The 16,439-nt window shown below is 44.6% G+C and overlaps 1 protein-coding gene across 1 annotated transcript in view; it reads right to left on the reverse strand.

Moving 5' to 3' along the window:
• Window positions 1–3,308: 3,308 nt before the first annotated feature.
• Window positions 3,309–16,439, reverse strand: part of mib2 (MIB E3 ubiquitin protein ligase 2) — a 40,297-nt gene continuing 27,166 nt past the window's right edge. The window contains exons 11-19 of the mRNA XM_083675635.1: window positions 16,151–16,299; window positions 15,662–15,818; window positions 15,023–15,177; window positions 9,550–9,676; window positions 8,859–9,197; window positions 7,544–7,722; window positions 7,165–7,358; window positions 7,006–7,071; window positions 3,309–6,641 (exon numbers count right to left, since the gene is read on the reverse strand). Coding sequence (XP_083531761.1) covers window positions 6,400–6,641; window positions 7,006–7,071; window positions 7,165–7,358; window positions 7,544–7,722; window positions 8,859–9,197; window positions 9,550–9,676; window positions 15,023–15,177; window positions 15,662–15,818; window positions 16,151–16,299 — 1,608 coding nt within the window. The 3' untranslated portion in view covers window positions 3,309–6,399. The remainder of the gene's footprint in view (window positions 6,642–7,005; window positions 7,072–7,164; window positions 7,359–7,543; window positions 7,723–8,858; window positions 9,198–9,549; window positions 9,677–15,022; window positions 15,178–15,661; window positions 15,819–16,150; window positions 16,300–16,439) is intronic.

Genomic DNA, 16,439 nt, shown 5'->3' on the forward strand with positions numbered 1-16,439 from the left:
TATTGCTTAAAGTCTGTGCACTGACGTGTGGTATCAAGCTTTGCTACAGGTACTGAACCTTGCCATTTTGGCTATCTGCAGTTTACAAACCACTGCGATAACACAAGTCAGTTGGCAATGGTCTGGATTATCATTACTGCAGCGCAAATGTATACCAGGGGATTGGTTGATATGTTTACATCGAAACTCAGCAATTCAAATAAGCACTGAACTCAAAAGAGTTTCACAGTGGTACCACATCAATGAATGGAAAATAATCAAACAGTTTGAAGACACTTAAAATGGACAGAGACCTGGCCTAAATTATAATTCAGCCTATATTGAGATATAAATTACTCAAACTAGGTAGATAATATCATGACACCACTTTATCTTTATTGTTATAACGAAATGTGCATGCATCTATTCATTATTAGCCATTTCCGGAACCTTACATTGCAATGTCGTTTCAGGGTAATAAGTTCTAGAATTCTTACAGTAACTGTCATAGCTACTAGCTAGACGACATTATACTTTTATCAACAATGTGTGTTTATACAGGTGCATGCGGCAGGCTTGCAAAAAGACATAGCTGTAAATAGCCATACGTTTCCTGACTGGACAACATGTTAATTGATAATGTCAAAAATATCGTTCTGTCACTGTAAATGACGAGCAGCGTAAGCAATATCTGCATTCTCTTAACTTGCTAGTACTGTTTTGAATACTGAGTACTGAATTTCGACTTGGTGGCCAGAGACTGAAGAATTCCACAGCCTTACGCCCTGCTCCTTTAACATGTGCTTTTATTTTGAAGACGCGAAAAGCTAAAGCGGCTTTCTTAATGGATCCTAGATGGAGCCTTTTGGAGCTCAGAGAACACAGACGTCGTTAATCGTGCTCCTCGTTCACCTTTTTCTTTGGAAAATATTTTGTGTACAATCCATTATTACGCCCCCTAGAGGAGGCACGTTGAACTATTGGGCCATAGTAAAGAGCCAAGAACACTGTATGACACCCCTCATGGTTGAAACTTACTTGATATGTATATTAGAAGTGCTTCTGAATAGATAGTAAACATTTTTTTTTAGTAAAAATGGTAGTAAAAATCATGTATAGCCTTGGAAAATATTTTGTGTACAGTCCGTTATGTGTCCCCTATGCAGTCTAGAGGTGGCACTTTGAACTGCCGGGCCACAGTAAAGGGCCAAGAACACTGTATGACACCTCTCATGGTTGAAACTCACTTGATATGTACTGTATACTAGAAGTGCTGCTGAATTGAGTGGTAGTAAAAAATCAAGGTTAGCCTCGGATAATTATTTGTGTACAGTCCATTATGTGTCCCCTATGCCGTGCAGCAGTCTTTCATCAGGGTCATTAGGATATTAGAAGAATTACAAACCCTTAAAAAAACACACAAGTAATACATTGAGAGGATTAAATGTTGATTTCCAGATATAGTTAAATATAACTGTCTTTTTAAATAAATAAAACAAACATTGTCCCTGATCTCCCAAGGTAGGGTCGATTCAATTCCAAGTAAATACAGGAAGCAAATTGAAATTCCAATTAAATCTTAAAATTCATATTTCTTAATCTCCTGCAATAATGTTGTAAACAGAATTGACCTGCTGCTGCTCTCCTGTTGCTCTATCGCCCACATACACACACATCTCCACCGAATTTAGTAAATCCGCTTTCAATTATGGTGCACTTCATTGCTGGAACAATCTACAGAAAACATTTCAGATGGATGTTCTGGTGCTGCTCCGGCAATTTAGGGTGTTAATTGAGGACCTCCTAGGTGAAGCATGGGATTGTTTTTCCAAATATATTGTGGTATAATATGATTTCTGTATTTAACTGTGTTGTATTTTTTATGTGTTGTTTTGTTATTGTGTAAATATTGTGCATAGGGTGCACCTGCAAAAGAGGCCTTGGTCTCAGTGTATGTTTTCCCCTGTATAAATAAAGGTTAAATACAATGTCATTAGTAAAAAGTAAAAACGTATATTTTCCTAGTCTACATGACCATGGTCATCATGTGCAGAGGTTCTCTGAGGATATGGTCAGTGTTTGTGTGTCCCAGTCTCTCGAGCAAAGCTGTCATCACCTTCTCAGAGAGGACGTCACCGCTAAAGCGCTGAGTCATTTGCCAAAGCCATCTGGGCTGTAAGACAATTAGGACGAAGAACTGGCACACAGCAGCATTTAACTGGAGACAGTACACATCCAGTCATCTCGCAATGTGTTTACGAATAGAAAAGGGGAACACTTTAGCATATGTTGTCCTTGAGCTATAAAAATGTTTTTAAAAAATATATATTTTTTCTTTCTTCTAGCATTGCGACTGCCTATGGCCCCTGGTCCGAGCATTGATTACTTGTCTTATCTTATGATGACCGTTGGATAGATGATTCACTTACTTAAAACAAATGTATTTGTTGTAAGTCGCTTTGGATAAAGGCGTCTGCTAAATGCCATAAATGTAAATGTAATGTAAGCTTTAACACAGTATACTACTTTGTGTCTACTCAGCTGTAAATTGTAACTGGAAAGAAGGGGTAGGGTGATTTATTTATTTATTTTTAGCTATAGTAGTTATATATGTAGGTCATATTTATTCGTGTATAAGATAAAGATGCACAATCAAGCTTTTGACCACTAGTTTAAAAAGGTGGAGCTTGTGAGCTAGACGTGGGCCTGAAAGTTGCGTACTACATCAGCCACACACACGCAAGGCGCACATGTGTTTTGAATAATGCAACTTCATTGGTCATCTCTGTGTGCATCTGTGGTGCACGAGCTCCAGAAGCTCAATTCTCATTAGCAGTTGCTCGTCTCCCCTTACCAAAATTTAAATCAAATAATTGAGATATAATAGGAAAAAAGGTTGTGGAGAAATTTCAAAATGTTCCTGATGAGATAGCAGTTAGTTTGGATATCTGACTTTGTGGTTAAAAAAATGATATATGATTTTATTACCATTCTATCTATAAAGAATTTATTTTAGCTGGAATTGTAAAAAGGAACAACTCGCGGACAATTATGGGGGACAATTTCGTGACCATATCTGGAAAGAGAGTGATCCATATCATGCATCAGCTCCATTTCAAGCTGAAAATGAAAGGTTCCAGATGTCTTTCCTTGGCATGTCAATCGTCCATATTTAACACCAAGGCACACATATTTGATTAATGAATCAAATATGAATTTCAATTCATGAAACTTCAAATGAACATAAAACTACTGACTGTGACAAAGAAATGTCAAGTTTACCCTGATGATGATGATTATGCTTTGGTAAACAAGCACCGAACACCAAATCCTTATAAAACAGTTCCATATTTATTGCAAAATATTTTTGTACAGAATACAACTGAAAAAAAAAACATCAACATAGGAGGAATGGACAGTAAGGCCAACATCAGAACTCCAAGTGCTGTACTGTACAAACACCAATAGTAACATTTTGTTGCTTAAATAGTATTTTATGTACTGCTTTTTCTCAGAGCAAAACTCTAGTACATTTTCCAAAACATCCCAGTTCTTCTAAACTAAATTACTGCCTTTGCCTGTGTACTGTACATGACAACTCACATGACCAAACTTAAAACACCAGATGGATAATCATAGATCTCTAATCACTTCAATTAGAAATAAGACACAATCTGAATTCATTGCGTCTCATAAACAATTAAAATAAAGAAAAATGTGGCTCCTTAAAATGGCATCGATTACATTGGAACTGTGATATCCGTTGTCATTCAGAAACCTAGGAGGACGGGCTCTGTAGGGAGAGACTCCGAACACTGCTAGACTATAGGACAGAGGAGCCTATTTCTAACCGTGTCATCCAAACTCATTAGCAAACTGAGCAGAAGCCACATGGGTTTCTAAATTGGTCTCTCGTTCTTGTTCAAAGGATAAATCATTGGTACAGTTTTGGAGACAAAGTAACCAAAGTTTTAATGTCAAAGTAGGGAGCCACCAATTTGACTTGAATTAGTGTTACTAATTTATTTGAACTTAAACCTTATACTAGGCTTGGTACAGCATTGTGTCTAGAGTAACTAGGGTGCGCAGTCCTGTGCACATCCGTTCCAGATTTGGCACTGGTGTAGTAGTACTTCTCAGAGTAAACCTTACCGTAAAACCTTACTTTCCCTCTCTCTTTCTTTCTCACGCAGCTTCACAACCTTTCCACAAAAAGGCATAGTAGGACAGGTTACATTTTTGGACATTCAAATGTACATATTAAATTGGCTCCCCCAAATCTGGGATCTACAAAAACCCCTCTCTCTGGAAGTTTACAATAGAAAAAATTAAATAGAAGATTAAAATAGATAAGATTATTTTTTTAAATGCATAAGCCCTTCGGAAAACAAACCAAACATTACAAAGGATGAAATGATGAACAATTCAAAATATTTGCCAAAAATACAGACGGGGTAGAGTTTTCTTCTAAATAGGCTCGACTGGGATGCGAGACGGGTAACTACAGATGCAACACTTAACAATTATTTTTGCCCTTCTATACAATGTTTTACAATACATCTGTTTAAAAAAAAAAATATAATAATAATTGAAAAGAACCGAGTCCCAAGGCTGCCAAAATCCAACACTGCATTTTGTGACTGGACAAAAAAAAAAAAGAGAGATAATTTTCTGGCTCAGTTTTGGAGGAGTTCACACCTCTTTTGACCAGTGATCCTTTTTTGTATTCTAGGATTCATTGTTAATTTGGTGGTCTTCCGTAATCCAGAGTACTACCCAGAGGTTGAGCCATTTGTCTGCATGAGTCCAAAGCTGACCGATACTCATTGACAAACCTCTGACCCTAATTGGCTGAACCTCTGTGTTAGCATGACGATGCTACTGTAGCAAGCGGCTAACATTCTCACTGTGTACAGTAGTACAACTCCACACACTAAGGAGATTGTGAGAGTCATCTTCACAATGAACAGAAACAGGCCTCCAGGGGGCGACGATCATGCTTTTGATACAAATCAAAAACGATACAAAGCCGATGGGGTTATCTGGGTGATGGTATAAGACTTGCACTGTGCTTTCAGAGAAGAAGTCTGTCTTCCTTCACACCACTCTCTACAATGGCATATAAACATTCATTTCATACCTAAGCAGGAAAGGTATGTTGGGGTGACCTGACTTCTTCAAACGTTTCTTCTGCTGTTAAACTTTTGTACAGTCGTTGTTTTATAATGAAACAATCATTGTGAACCAAGAAGAACCATAGAATTATCTTTCCTTTGGTGAACGCACAACAAATTGTCTGAGAGCACTAATGTTAGGGGTGGGTTGACTTTTTAACGATTCTAGAACCTTTTCAATACTACAACTGTTTTCAATTAATCAGGACCCTGAGTAGAGGACAGGCTTGGGGTGAGATTTCAGCAGAAAAATCATTGAAGCTGAGCAAACACCAAAAATAGCAACTTCGCTAAATAGAAACACCTTTTTTTACATAAATAAAAATCTGTACTAATTACTGGTACGTTCAACCACAAAATGTAACCAAAACCCACACGACACAGTCTTTTTCAGCGTATAATATGCATATACTCATGCATATAAGTGTGCATTTCCCTTGCATACAGGACTATACCGAGAGTCTTTAGTTATACCATCACCCTCTCAAGAGACTAACACTGATTACAAAGAGCTTGATACAAATGAGAGCAAACATAATACACAGGATTTAACAAGAGGGGAGACATCAGGTTTCTATGCAGCTTTGTAAACGGGGGAGGCAAGACAGCGGACAGGGGAAAGACGGGTGGGGGTGGGGACGGGCTTGGAATGGAAAGTAACAGACATCCTTGTTAAAGCAGCACAGGTGAGGGGGGGTTTCATGGGGGTTGGGCGGGGAGGGGGAGGGGAGGGGGGGGGGGGGGTTCTTCCTCGTGCACCAATGAGAGCAGAGCTTGTGGTGCCACTGTCTCGTCATACGACCCCACCTCAGCTGTAACACCATGAAAGGAAATCAATGCAGAGCCTTGGACAGCGAGACGTTTTCCATGCAGAAACGACAACAAAAAAATCAAGTCAGCATGATCATATCCAGCCCAGTGCTGTGGTGTGAGACTGCTGGAAAGCCATAGCATTAAGCAACTAAACGAAACAGAACACGGCATCATGTATGGGGACCCTTCCAAAATGCAATCAAAAGCGAGAGAAGAACGCAACCCGGATAAGCGACGATGGATGAGTGAGTGGCAGATCATCACAGCGCAGAGAGGGACAGATCGATTGATGGACAAAGCCCCTACTGATGTACACCAGTAAGCCACTGACCAGTGACCTCTAACCCCTGGGCCATTCATTACTCATGGGGAGGGGTGCTGCTGAGGGGTTGAGGGGGATAGACGGGGGGCGGGAGGAAGGTGGAGGCCTGGGTCAGACGAAGAGCTGGATGCGCTCGCGGATGGTCTGGCGGCAGATAGGGCAGGTCTTGAGCGCGGCGCTGCAGTCGATGCAGGAGGCGTGGCCGCACTGGAAAACCAGCTTGATGTGGTTGTCGATGCAGATGGGGCATGTGATGCGCTCCTCCATCTGGCGGTAGCGTGACTGTAGCTGCTCCAGCAGGTTGTGCTGCTCAGAGTTCTCAGAGTTGGGGCTGCAGTCCACCTCCGTCTGGTCTGAGAGGGGAGGGGGGGAGGAGGGAGGGGGGGAGAAACGACAGGTGTCAGTATCGAGACTCTTTAAATGTGGACTCAGCGATTTGATGTTAACCACGGGAAATGGAGTGACTTCAGAGGTGTTTCAACTTCGTCCAAGCATGATGCTTCACTCGCCAGCGATTCCTTAGGGGCACGAGCACAGCAATACAACATGAGAGCAGTGAGATAAAAAAGGCTGGCGAGTGAATTGTCTTGCTTCAGGCTATTTACCTCAGAAGTCGCTCTGCTGTTTCGTGGCAACGTCGTATCGCCTTTAAATACTGGGAAAGCTTCATAAGGAAACACCTCCACACCTCAATGAACATTACGCAGTGTTATTTACCTTGTCTTATTTTCTTGGTGATTGTGACCTGGCATTTGATGCATTTCTTCATTCGATGGGCACACTCTGTTAGAGAGAACAAGAAGAGACATCGGGGTGACTTCTCAGTCCGTAGACAACAACCTACACACACGCGCACACACAGACACACGCACACACCTTCGCAGGCGACGCTGTGCTGGCAGGGGCAGAAGAGGACAAGCAGGGCCAGCTCGGAGCAGATGAGGCACTCGCTGGGCCCCGGCGGGGCAGGCATGGCCAGGTTGGTCATGGTGTTGGGCGTGGTGTGGACCCTCCGTAGGCTGGCGCTGCTCAGACCCTGGCCGCATGTGATGGCCTGTAGCCGCTGCAACCTGGAGGGACGAGATAATCAGTCCATTATCATCATTGTCAGCCAGCCAGCCAGCCAGCCAGCCAGCCAGTCAACCAACCAGCCAGCCAGTCAACCAGCCAGCCAGCCAGTCAACCAACCAGCCAGCCAAACAGTAATTTATCCAGTATCAGTCAGCCAGCCAGTGTCAGCCCACATGTAGAGTACCTGTGTTTGTCTGAGAAGCTCTTGATGAGCTGTAGGACGGCGGTGTCGGCCACCAGGTCCAGCGGGCTCTTTCCCTTGTGGTTGGCGTAGTTGATGTCGGCGCCCTCCTGCGCCAGGAAGCAGGCAATGGCCGCGCCCACACTTAGCTCCATGTTGCCCAACAGCCCAGACCCACTCAGCTGCAGAGGGAAAGATGGAGAAAGAGAGAGTGAGAGATAGAAAGCGAGAGAGAGGAGGAAGTGTGAGAGGAAGTGAGAGAGAAAACGGGGAACGGGATGGAGGAGAGAAAGAGAGAGCGAGAGTGAAAGAGAAGGGAGAGAGAGAGAGAGAAAGAGAGCAAAATAACTACAAATTGATGGTACTATTCAAGTAAATTGAGTCATTCGTGACAATTTAGATGCAAGCTGCACACTTATTTACCAAACTCCAAAACATCAAGGACAGTCGTGACCCTCATACACACCGATACACCGTTTACACATTGAAGTGAAGAGTCCTGGGTAATTTAACTGAACCAATCAACCCAATGCACCCTGGCTGGGGCTAATGGGTCAAAGGCCAAATCCATCCAATCCAGAGAACTCCCCCTGTAACTCTTCTGCTGACAATGTGAACACTTAGACTGGCCACCTTGAGATGGCAATAGTGTGTGTGTGTGTGTGTGTGTGTGTGTGTGTGTGTGTGTGTGTTTTCCCCTTCACTCCCCTCAAGCTTGGAAGGTGTCCAGTATTGTTGAAAGAGCTGCAGTGTTTGGGATCATGCCGACTGTAGAGGACACCCTTCACTGGTGCCAGTAGTGGTGGCAGCAACCACAAACATCATATATTTAAGCAATAACACACAAGGGGGTGTGCTATATCGTGGATATCGTAATGGTTAGAATGCTTCTCGGCCAATCACAATGCTTGATTTGATCAACCCGTTGTATATAAAACCTAATAATGCTTTGCATAATGTCCTTCCACCACTTTCTGCACGGCAGCCATATTGGGCTCCCGGGTTGATTGGATGGCTGTGGATAGTGGAAGGGAGGACTTGGCATGCCAGGGTCTTGGCATCTCTCCCATACCCGGGTTACCTACTCACCCATACTTCCCTTTTGCTTAGCAGTGAATTCTAGTCTCCCCCAGTGCTTTAAAGGGGCACTTTACTCAGACATTTGGGGGGTAAATTTCTCCTCACTCCACTCTTGATAGCATCTCAAAATATCACTTTTTTGTCCATACAAGCTTTATAGATATCTTAATAGCAAGCCTACATTTACTTCCTGGAATAGGCCCATGACAATGCATTTTGACACACTCCTCCCCCTTACCCTGCAGTATAACGTAGACGACCCCTCTCCTTCCTGGATGACGGCTGTCGTAGTACTCGCAGTGGTGGTGGTGGTGGTGGTGGTAGTGGTAGCAACAACGGTTGTGGTCAGGGCGGCCGTGGTGGCAGAGGTGGTGGGGCTGCTGAGGGTGGCATTGGCCAGCTGTGGGCGACTGGGGCTGAGGGCCACGTGCATGGCCGTGTCGCCGTCCTCGTCCTCCACGTTGACGTCGGCGCCCTCGGCCACCAGGAGCAGCACCAGCTCCCCGTGGCCCTGCGTCACCGCTAGCTGCAGTGGGGTCTGGTTGCGGTTGTTGCGGATGTTGACGTCACAGCGGCCCTAAAAGGGGAGGGATGCAGGGAGGAGAGCGTGAAGAAATAATCGTAAAATGGAAATTGGCCAAAGCGAGCATTTCACTGCATTGCTTTCACCCATCAAAGTGATGTCAGATCAGTGATTCCTTCAAGGGACGGAGGAAAGAACAATGCATCCTATGGGTCGAAGTGTAACCCAACGTAGCTGCTAAAACTGCCTTAACTTGAAAGGCCACTAGAGGGAGGTCTCCTTCATAACACTGGTGAATGGTGGAGAGAGAGCAAGCAGAAATAGTGGAGAGAGAGAGAGAGAGGGGAGATAGTGGCTGAGCTAGTGAGAAGCAGAAAACCTTTCTTGAACGCCTGAAGCCACTCACCTCTTTGATGAGGATCTCGGCCACGTCTCTGTGGTTGTTGAGGGCAGCGAGGTGCAGAGCCGAGAAGCCATCGTCCTTCTTCACGTCCACCAGCTGACGAGCACGCGCCAGGATCTTCTCAGTGGCCCTGGGAAGGAAATGGCCTCATATTTAGAAGGATTCTAGAGCGTTGAGTAGGATGACATTGCTACATAATGTATTTAGAGCTACGGTTTTGTATTTTCCCCCCCAAAAGGCAAATATTTGGGGAGGAGGAAGCTGGTCCTACTGTATATCTGTGTTCAAGGCAACTTACCATGAGATTTTACCATACTAATACAGTACATACATAACCACAGACACATGCGGTCTGACACACACACACACACACACACACACACACACACACACACACACACACACACACACACACACACACACACACACACACACACACACACACACACACACACACACACACACACACACTCTCACCAACTGCATAGTGTGAGGATCCAAGAGAGGTGTTTGACCTGCGTCACAAACAGCAGCTTAAGAGCGGTTTGGATGATGCCCCAACTGTTCAGGAGCATGTGTGCAAGTACATGCGCACACATCCACACACAAAGGAGGGGAAACGCACCAAGCCATAACAGGGATTTCCATTAGGGAAGGCTAAGCTTTTTACTGTTAGCAGCTTCTAAAGAACATTGACCTCCCACTTAAGTTAAAGGATTGTCTGTGCATTTTGTCCTAATACTCTTGGAACACCGTTTCTCCTCCTCTCCCCCCCCCCATACACAATCTCACCATTAAGCCTCCCAAACAGTCATCATAACTTGGCACAGAATCAGTTTCATAACAAACAAACAAGTTAAATAACAAAACAAAGCGCTCATTTTAAGAAAACTAAAATGTGGGATGCTGGAACTGCACAAATGTGTTATAATCAAGTACATAACAACTATTTTCTTGTGAGTGCTGTTATCTCATATGCTATAACCACCCTGCACGTACACCACGGTGGTGACATGAGATGGGGAGATGCTGAGCTGTGCTTGAGAGGACAAACACAGACACGTGTATTAAGTAATGGTGCTTTGTTATTCACGCGGCTGGGCTTTGATATTGTGGTCCGGGGATGGCTGTAAAGGCAGGGCTGTCCTCTGCGCCGGGGTGTTTTATGGCCTGTGAAATTTAACTCGACAGCCTTTAGTCACTGGCGTTGCCCCCGACGGACGGTCCCCTACTAGTCTGGCACAGTGTCATATTCAGGCCCCCATAGACATAAACATAGACCGAAGCCCACAGTGCATTAGTCAGGGTTGTATTTCACTATTTTGACCTCTTTGCTTTTCCGAACTTGTGTCACACTGTCTTGGCATCATTTTGATGGCAAACGTGTTTTAACAAACGTTTCAAATCAACTGTTTCTAATTTTTAAAGTCTGGTAACTTTGGGAAAATGTTCATTTGGAGTTGATTTCATTAGAGTTTTGTACAGTAGCATACCCTAGTAGCTGTTTAGGTAGTTTGATAGCTCAGCAAACTGGTCTGGGTTTTTACAGTTTCTTCAATTACAGTCTAATCTAATCTGTGGTAATACCGAATCGAGGACGCACCAAAGAAACAAACAAAAGCACACGCACTTCACTGAATGGCTCTATTTAGTTATTTAGTCTACCTCATCCATTGCTAGGCCTCAATTCAATAATGTGTAGCAACTCCTTCCATAGTGTTCAATCATACAATGCTGTTAAATTACTAAGTAATTAAAACATGAGATTTGCAATTGACTCGTTAATTAACAAGAACCTAGCTCAAATGTCATTACAAATGCTCTTCAGTCTGAGAGCTCTGTGCTCTCAATTATCCACGCCATAGAAACATGCACGAACAGCTCAAGAACTACAATAGGTGTTTATTTTTAGATGCCATAATGTTTAAAATCGATCACCTTGAACGACCAGGTCTCTTAAGATTAACTGTTCAGTACAAGTAGTTGCACGTATTCAACATGGTGTAAACGCTCGGTCGAAGGAAGTGTGGTCCAATTATTTCTGCACTGGAGAGCTCTGTTCTCCCTTGGGGGTGGTGGTGTGTGCAGTGTGTGTGTGTGTTGTCTCCGGAGGGGTGTGCACGTGTCAAATTCCTACAATTGATGAGAATTGATTGCATGGCCAAATATAGAGTCTTCTTCTTCTTCTTCAAATGAGGGTTTAATGCGGTATTATTTATGATAACTAACATACTGTGGAGTGCGGGCCGTCATTAACACATTAATCATACATTCCAGATGCATTAGACCAGAAGGGCAGAGGAGAAACTGTAGGGTTGTGTATGTACAACAGTACGTACGCAGTCATTATCATTACGTTTCCTCTCAAGGCAGCCTGGCTAGAGCTTGAAACTGTGTACCTGAGCAATTTATACTGGTTGGTGGGGAGGGGGGGACGGGGACGTGGAGGTCATTGCTACCTGCAGTGCGGAGGACTTGGGGGAGGAGGGTGGTGGTGAAGGGTGAGTTGTGGGATAGGGAGGTTGTCACGGCTGCTTCCCCCTCTCCTTCATCAATACTGCATCTTTCATCTCATCCCCCACCCCTCCCATACCCTGCCCCCTTACCCCCTGCAGCCCATGTGTGATTCTGATTGGATTGCTCCCCGTCTCCCATCTCCCTCCCCCCCTCAGTTTTAGATCTCTGCTTAATTACCATAATAACCACTGCATGTTCATGAATATTGAAATCTCCACTGATATGAGGCATTACCGTTGTAACATGAAGTCACACATCCCTGCTCAGGAGTACACAAATGCTGTAGTATTGAGTAGTACAGAGAGCAAATTTATCATCTATTTGTCTTTAGTTCTCACTTGGTTCTTACTATTCATTAATTTATATCATAATTACAGCCTTATAAAGGAAAATAAACATCACTTTGGCTCAGAGCGAAATCGATTTTGGAGATGGAAACACGGATGCATTTTTAATTGCATTCAAGAGGAACGAGTGCGACGTATGTGTGGTAGTTGGAAGGCTGTGTGTGTGTGTGTGTGTGTGTGTGTGTGTTTTGACTGGAAGCCTGGAGACTTGGGTGTGTTTATACCATAGAGGGAAGAGGGAGAGGGGGAGGGAGAAAGAGAGAGACCGGAGGGGGGTGTAAAGAGAAAGTGTGAGGGAGAGATGAGAGAGGGGGAGAGATGAGAGAGGGGGAGAGATGAGATGAAGAAATAAAAGACAGGGAGAGACTTTACAAATGACCCTACCTCTCTCTTCATCTTCCTCCCCCTCTACCATTGTCCTGTGTGTCTGTCTCACCCTGCCTGTCTGTATGTCTGCCTGTCACACCCTGTCTGTCTGTCTGTCTGTCTGTCTGCTTGCCTGCCTCACCCTGCCTGTCTGTATGTCTGCCTGTCACACCCTGTCTGTCTGTCTGTCTGTCTGCCTGCCTGCCTCACCCTGTCTGTCTCATCAGCTGCTCTCTCCTGACTCTCTTGACTGTCAATCTAAAGGGGATTTTTCTTAAACAGAAACATTCAATCTCCTACATTACCTAACCAATCTAAAGCTTCAGTTTGAGATATTTAACAAGAATGAGGCAATTTAGGCCAGAGAACGCATTTAGTACTGCTTCTGCATATGTTTCCATTCCCCCAGATAAACTAAATAAATACCTTCAACTCAAATAAACAAACGCGCATTTCTATCAGCAAGCCGCCAGAGAGGAGCCATAGAGGAATGTGAGGATTCCAACTGCAATGGAAATAGCATTAAGGACACTACTTGGGGGGGGGGGGGAAACAAAAACAACTAAACAAACAACAAACAACAATAACTTTAGCATCTTGAGCAGGTATGCATATATGCAAATACACTACAGTAATCCATCGACAGTATGCATGCGTTTGAGGTGGCAGATGATATGGTTAATCTGCAAACTCGTCCAGAAGAAAACAGATTCTCAGACTCTTTTTGTTGGTGCGGGCCTGCTGATGTCAGGCCAAATGAATGCTTGGGAGAGGAGGGTGAACTCCAGCACTACACATATGACACTTGCCAGAACAGACTGGCCATTTATGTTCTGATATCTGTAGCCTGTATCCCTTTTTCTCTCCTCTTTCTGCCCAGTGTGCGCATGGCATGTGTATGTGTGGCGTGTGTGTGTTCATATGCATTTGTGTGCGTGTGGCATATGTGTGTGGCATATGTGTGTGTGGCATATGTGTGTGTGTGTGTGTGTGGCGGGTTATACTTTATATAAAGGCTACTTTTGAGCACTACCCAATACCAAATAAATTCCTAGCCCCTCACTAGCCCTGTGCCCAATTCCAAACAGAGCCCTAGGCCTGGACCCTTCTCCGTAGACACTCCATGTAGACCTACAACCTTGACGGGGTTGCAAAATGCAATATGATAGGCAGATATTTAAAGTATTTCAAATATTTTCCATTGTGACCATTGTGACGACCCAGACCTGGCCCACGTCTTGTTTTCTAACCCAACTTTGTTCCCTGGGCCAGAAGTGAGCCGGCTCTGGCTGCCATTCCTGAGCCTCATCTTTGCCATGAAAAAGCCAGACCTTGGCCAGCATGTGCATGTAGCCCAGGTATGACTTTGTTCCCCAGTACTGGTCAACCACACTCCAAATATGGCCTAGTTACATGTACTACAGGAACGTATCAGAGCCACATTCCTCATACCAGAGCTGGGCCATAGCAAATTGCCAACTCTCACCCAGGGCTGGCCCCCACATTCGGACCAGATCTGGCCCATATAATACTTGCATTATCCGGCACTGAGCCATATGTGCCACCACAACACCAGATCTGGCCCACAATTGTCTGCTGACTGGGTAAGGCTAGAAGAGCAATTTTAACTTGTCTCTTTGTAGATCTGAAAGCACTGATCTGAGACTGAACATTGGGCAAAATGTACCTCTTCGGTCTAATAAAGTTTGCCACAGCACTGACTTGGCCAAAACCCAAAAAAGTTTTGGTGTCTTTTGGAGGACGTAAGTGAATGTGTGCGGTTTATTGGGTGTTCTTTGGCATGTCAGTAGCACTGGGAGGAGTGAGTGAGGGAGAGATGGCCTACAGTATGTGTAGCTGGCTGTTATCAGTGACACCACAGAGGTTCATGGGAGCAGAAGCTGTGTGGGAGCCTCCTATCTCACGCTGATGATCAGTGAGAGAGCGCCGTGTCCTCGCTCCACACATGGGAAGATTCCCACACACGTACGGGACAAGAACACACAGGCGTGAATACACATACACGGGCTGACATCTTGTCAGCCGAAGTACAAGCAAATGGATCCAAACTTATTGGACATCGCTTCATCGTACAGCAGATAGTAACTGGAAGGTTGCCAGTACGAGTCCTATGTATGGGCGAGAGTGTATATGCAATATCTGTCTTGGATGGGTTCTGAGACGGCAAAATGATAAAAATCTGCTGTAAACATTTTTACAAAGGTTGTACTGATTATTATACTCACAGCTTGTTGCCTTTGAGGGCAGCGTGGTGCAGTAGGTTGAAGCCACGGTTATTCTGCTGGGTGAAGTCGATGTTGGGCACCACGGCCAGGATGTCGATGATGTTCCTGAAGTCTTTGGCGATGGCGTCGTGCAGGGGTGTGTCCCCGTATGAGTCCTGGGGGGGGGGGGGAGGAGGATGAGGTCGTCACTGATCATCTAAAAGGTCAGTTAAGTGCTATACTACTCTTATGGTGAAGTTTAAGATTCAAGATCATGAGGGGAAAAACTGAATTATGTAACTCAGTAAATATTACAGACATTTGTAATGCTAAGGACTGGGAGCCTGCAGTTCAGCAGTGCTGCTCTTTTCAGGCTGGCGCAGATGCACACGCACACATGCACACCTCCAGGCAGCCACTCCACTTCAGCTGAGCACCCACACTGCTCAACTGGAAAACTGTCCAACCAATACCCAAAACTACAGATTGTGCCGTTAGAGATGTGGCCATTTCATAAAAAGCCCAAACAGAGATTCTAAGACAGCCTAAATGGTGTTATTGAGCCGGAGAGCTGGACTCAAGTAAGCAGAAGACTCACACAGCCCTGATATGAAAGCACTATTAGTGTGATAGAGTGTGTGTGTGTGTGTGTATAATCACCTGCAGGTTGACGTCTGCAGCGTGTTCCGACAGCACCCGGACCACGTCGGTGAAGCCCTTGTTGACGGCTATGTGCAGAGCTGTGCACATGGAGTTGTTCAGCAGATTCACGTTGGCACCTTTGCTCAGAAGCACCCTCGCGATCTCCGCCTGATTCCTGAACCCGCAACAAGCACACAGAAACAGAAAGATTATTTTAAAGCATACTTATTGAAACCTATGAAGCATATTCAATTGTAGCCTAACGATGAAATAACTTGCACTTCTTTTTCTTTCCTAAACAGACAACACTGCCCCAGTGAGACCTCGGCCATCCAGTGCATCTATCTATCTATCTATCTATTGTGTTGAACAGCACTACACAATATAAAATCGTTTTGTTAAATCAGCTCTTGCTTTAATATACAAATCTAAACTAACTCTGAGATTCCTAACTTGGAATTCTCTCCCTCGCTCCGCTGTGTGCTGTCAGCGTTTGTTTAATCTCACCCGAAGGCGGTGTAGTGCAGAGCAGTGTCACCGTCCTCGTCCTTCACTTCGATGGAGCTGTTGGCCTGGAGTAGGGCCTTCACCACCTCCATGTGGCCCTGGTGAGCTGCCACTTGCAGCGCCGTCTTGCCTTGGTTCTTTATGTCCACCTGGAGGAGGACACACACACACACACACACACACACACACACACACACACACACGCAATTCACAGCTAATGAGGACCTGGATTTATTTTTATTCGGGTCATGTGGTCAGGAAAAAAACCCAACCCTACACACAACAACGG

The sequence above is a fragment of the Argentina silus genome (genome assembly GCF_951799395.1).
Source record: "Argentina silus genome assembly, chromosome: 8".
In the NCBI taxonomy this organism is placed as follows: Eukaryota; Metazoa; Chordata; class Actinopteri; order Argentiniformes; family Argentinidae; genus Argentina; species Argentina silus.